General features: G+C 45.9%; 1 protein-coding gene across 1 annotated transcript in view; it reads right to left on the reverse strand.

Moving 5' to 3' along the window:
* The window catches only part of SARC_08642 (hypothetical protein), a 14,967-nt gene that overhangs the window by 3,779 nt on the left and 8,469 nt on the right, over positions 1-2,719 (reverse strand). The window contains exons 13-16 of the mRNA XM_014297371.1: positions 2,049-2,178; positions 1,415-1,516; positions 519-629; positions 47-245 (exon numbers count right to left, since the gene is read on the reverse strand). Coding sequence (XP_014152846.1) covers positions 47-245; positions 519-629; positions 1,415-1,516; positions 2,049-2,178 — 542 coding nt within the window. The remainder of the gene's footprint in view (positions 1-46; positions 246-518; positions 630-1,414; positions 1,517-2,048; positions 2,179-2,719) is intronic.

Below are 2,719 nucleotides of genomic sequence, written 5' to 3' on the forward strand. Positions count from 1 at the left end.
TTATACATACACACACACAAATATGCGTATGTGTGTATGGGCGTACCTGCACTCGGCGCAGTAGGTGCAGGACCGTCGAAGCCCAACACGATTCCACCCGGCGCTACCGGAACAGTAGGATCGTCCATATTCAATAGGTCCACTTGCGGTGCATTTTGGCTTTGGGGTTGGTTATTATTGGTAGTGACTGCTGAATCGTTGGCATCCGTGACTGTCAGTGCCGTGGACTTGGCAGCGTTACGACCCTGTTTGCAAGGTTTTAGGTCGCAAAGATACCTTAAATAAAAATGGGTCGAAACTACGGTAGGAAATGACACGAGGTGTGTGGGTGGTATAACACTGTGACGACACTATAAAAGGGCGGTAGTAGCATACGATAGTATCTCGTAGGCTATCCCAGTACAATTATCCCTATCTGAGCCGGAAAGTATGTAAACACATCACGTGAGAGAGAGAGAGAGACAGAGAGAGAGTGTGTGTGTGTGTATGTGTTGATATATGGACGTATATACACATACCTTCGATTGGCCCCATGTTTTGTCTGTGACAAAGTTCTCCTTCGCGTGCAGCTTGGCCAGAATGGTACTGTCTCGCTCGGGATACGGCGGCATCTCCTCCAGCACCGCTTGCTGTGATGCGATGAAATATCAATGTACATTCAGCGACTTTGTTCATGATTTTTTATTTCCAGTTAACATTCAGAAAATAAGTTTGAGTAAGGAATTTGATGCGATACAAAGTAGGTAGGTATGTCAGTTACTGTCCGCATGTGGACCTGACATGTGGTCAAGCGCTCAGATCTGTGGCGTTTTGTCTGGTCCGACTTTTTACGCAACTTGGGAGTGAGTCGCGGGTTGCGCTGGGAAAGCCTATATCTTCTGAACTGTGTGACTATGAAGAGTTTATACATGCGGTATGGGTGCTAAGTAACGGGCAACGGTGGCGGAAGGGACATGCGACTCTGGTGGGTGAATCCGGGTGCACTCTGTCACCACTAGAGCCGGGTATTGCCCACCTCCAGCCATTTATCCCATACGGAACGCGTCATACAATGCCTAAATTGCCACAGATCCATATTCCTACCAATCAAGGTAGCACTCACTGCCTCACCGCAAATGATCAGGATGTTGAACTGAATGAGGAACTCGTGAGTAGACTAGTGCACACTCTCGAAGGACTGACCCTACGCCTCGCAACACTTGGTTGCATGTGCGACTGTCGAGGTCACCACAAGCCCCCCCCCCACCCCCCCTGGAACCTCAACCACCCATCTCCTAATACCGTGTATATGAAATACATACAACTTCTCATATCCTAGATACAATACGGGTCACGGATCAGCGGCACCTATGTACTTACTGTTATAGAGCATAGCGCCAAGCCAATTCACAAAAACTTCGGAGAAAAAACCTACCAGTAAATCTTCATTGACAATTGTGCCCAGCATTAGGTACTCTATGGCCCTTTGTTGCAGCTCCGGGTTGTGGTTCTTGGAAATCAGATCCGATTTGAACAGCTGAGGGTGTGACACATTGTAAGCGATATACATTTGGTGAGGCGGGGGAAGGCGACAACTGGGGCGTCAGATGATTGTATACACAGATTATCTACACAGCAGGTGAATATATAATATATAACGAACACACACGGGAGACCTTCAAACGATACTGAGGGTTCCATAGACATGTCACATAGTGCCAAGTAGATCGTCAAAGGTGCGAGATATATGTACATAAGGTAGAACCTCATGCGAACAGGCTATTGGCATGTCACACAATGTTGAATGAAACTCGCAAATAACCACCACAAACTTCAACATTTAAGTTTAGGTGAGTTTGAGATCCAAACAGAAGGCATACAGTATTGACTGCGCTCCGTAAAGTGTGCAGCACACACGGCCATTGGGGTCAAACCCACGACAAAAGGAATCACACACATCTCGCATACTTATTTACCTACCAACTTACCTACCCAGAAACACACACTGTACTCGGTGCTATTGCAACCAGCCTAGATAGAATCACATACTAGACTTAACCTCAACATACCTGAGTAATCGTAGGTTTTAGCTCCGGGAAAAGATTCATATACTTGGCAAAGGTAGACAGAAGTATAGCCTTTGCTTCCGGAGACACGGTCAAATATAGGGTTTTTAGAGTCTCGAACTGATTCCACGGCCTGTTCCAAATGAATTGTGTATTAGATACTTGTTGCATGTCTGTGCGAGGCGTATATACACTTATTTGTATATCCGATATAACTGAACTTGCCATCCACTACACATGTATATTAAGAATATCTCGAGGCGCCACCGTATGTCCTTATATACAGACCTGGTTGCAAAGAGTCGTTGCACAGTCAAATTGGTACTATGAGATGACACCAATTGACCGGCATTCAACAACACGACATGCAAAGACACGTCAGCTGGCACCTTCATACACACACATCTAAGTGTCCCATCCCTTTATCATTAACCACCCTGTTATTCAGCCAACGTTAAGTAGAGCCTGGAGAGAACAAGATAACGATACCGTGCACGCACACTACAAGCTCAAAGCGCCCGCTCACTGAAATATATGGATAACAGGTGAGGATGTCCCGATTCCCTAAGATGCGTCTACAAATAGATTCTATGAACCGTACAGCTGTGTACGCAGGAATTCTCTGATTTACTAGGACGCGGTTGTACAAAAATGCTATTGCACTTGATATACAT

Source organism: Sphaeroforma arctica, assembly GCF_001186125.1.
Source record: "Sphaeroforma arctica JP610 unplaced genomic scaffold supercont1.796, whole genome shotgun sequence".
In the NCBI taxonomy this organism is placed as follows: domain Eukaryota; class Ichthyosporea; order Ichthyophonida; genus Sphaeroforma; species Sphaeroforma arctica.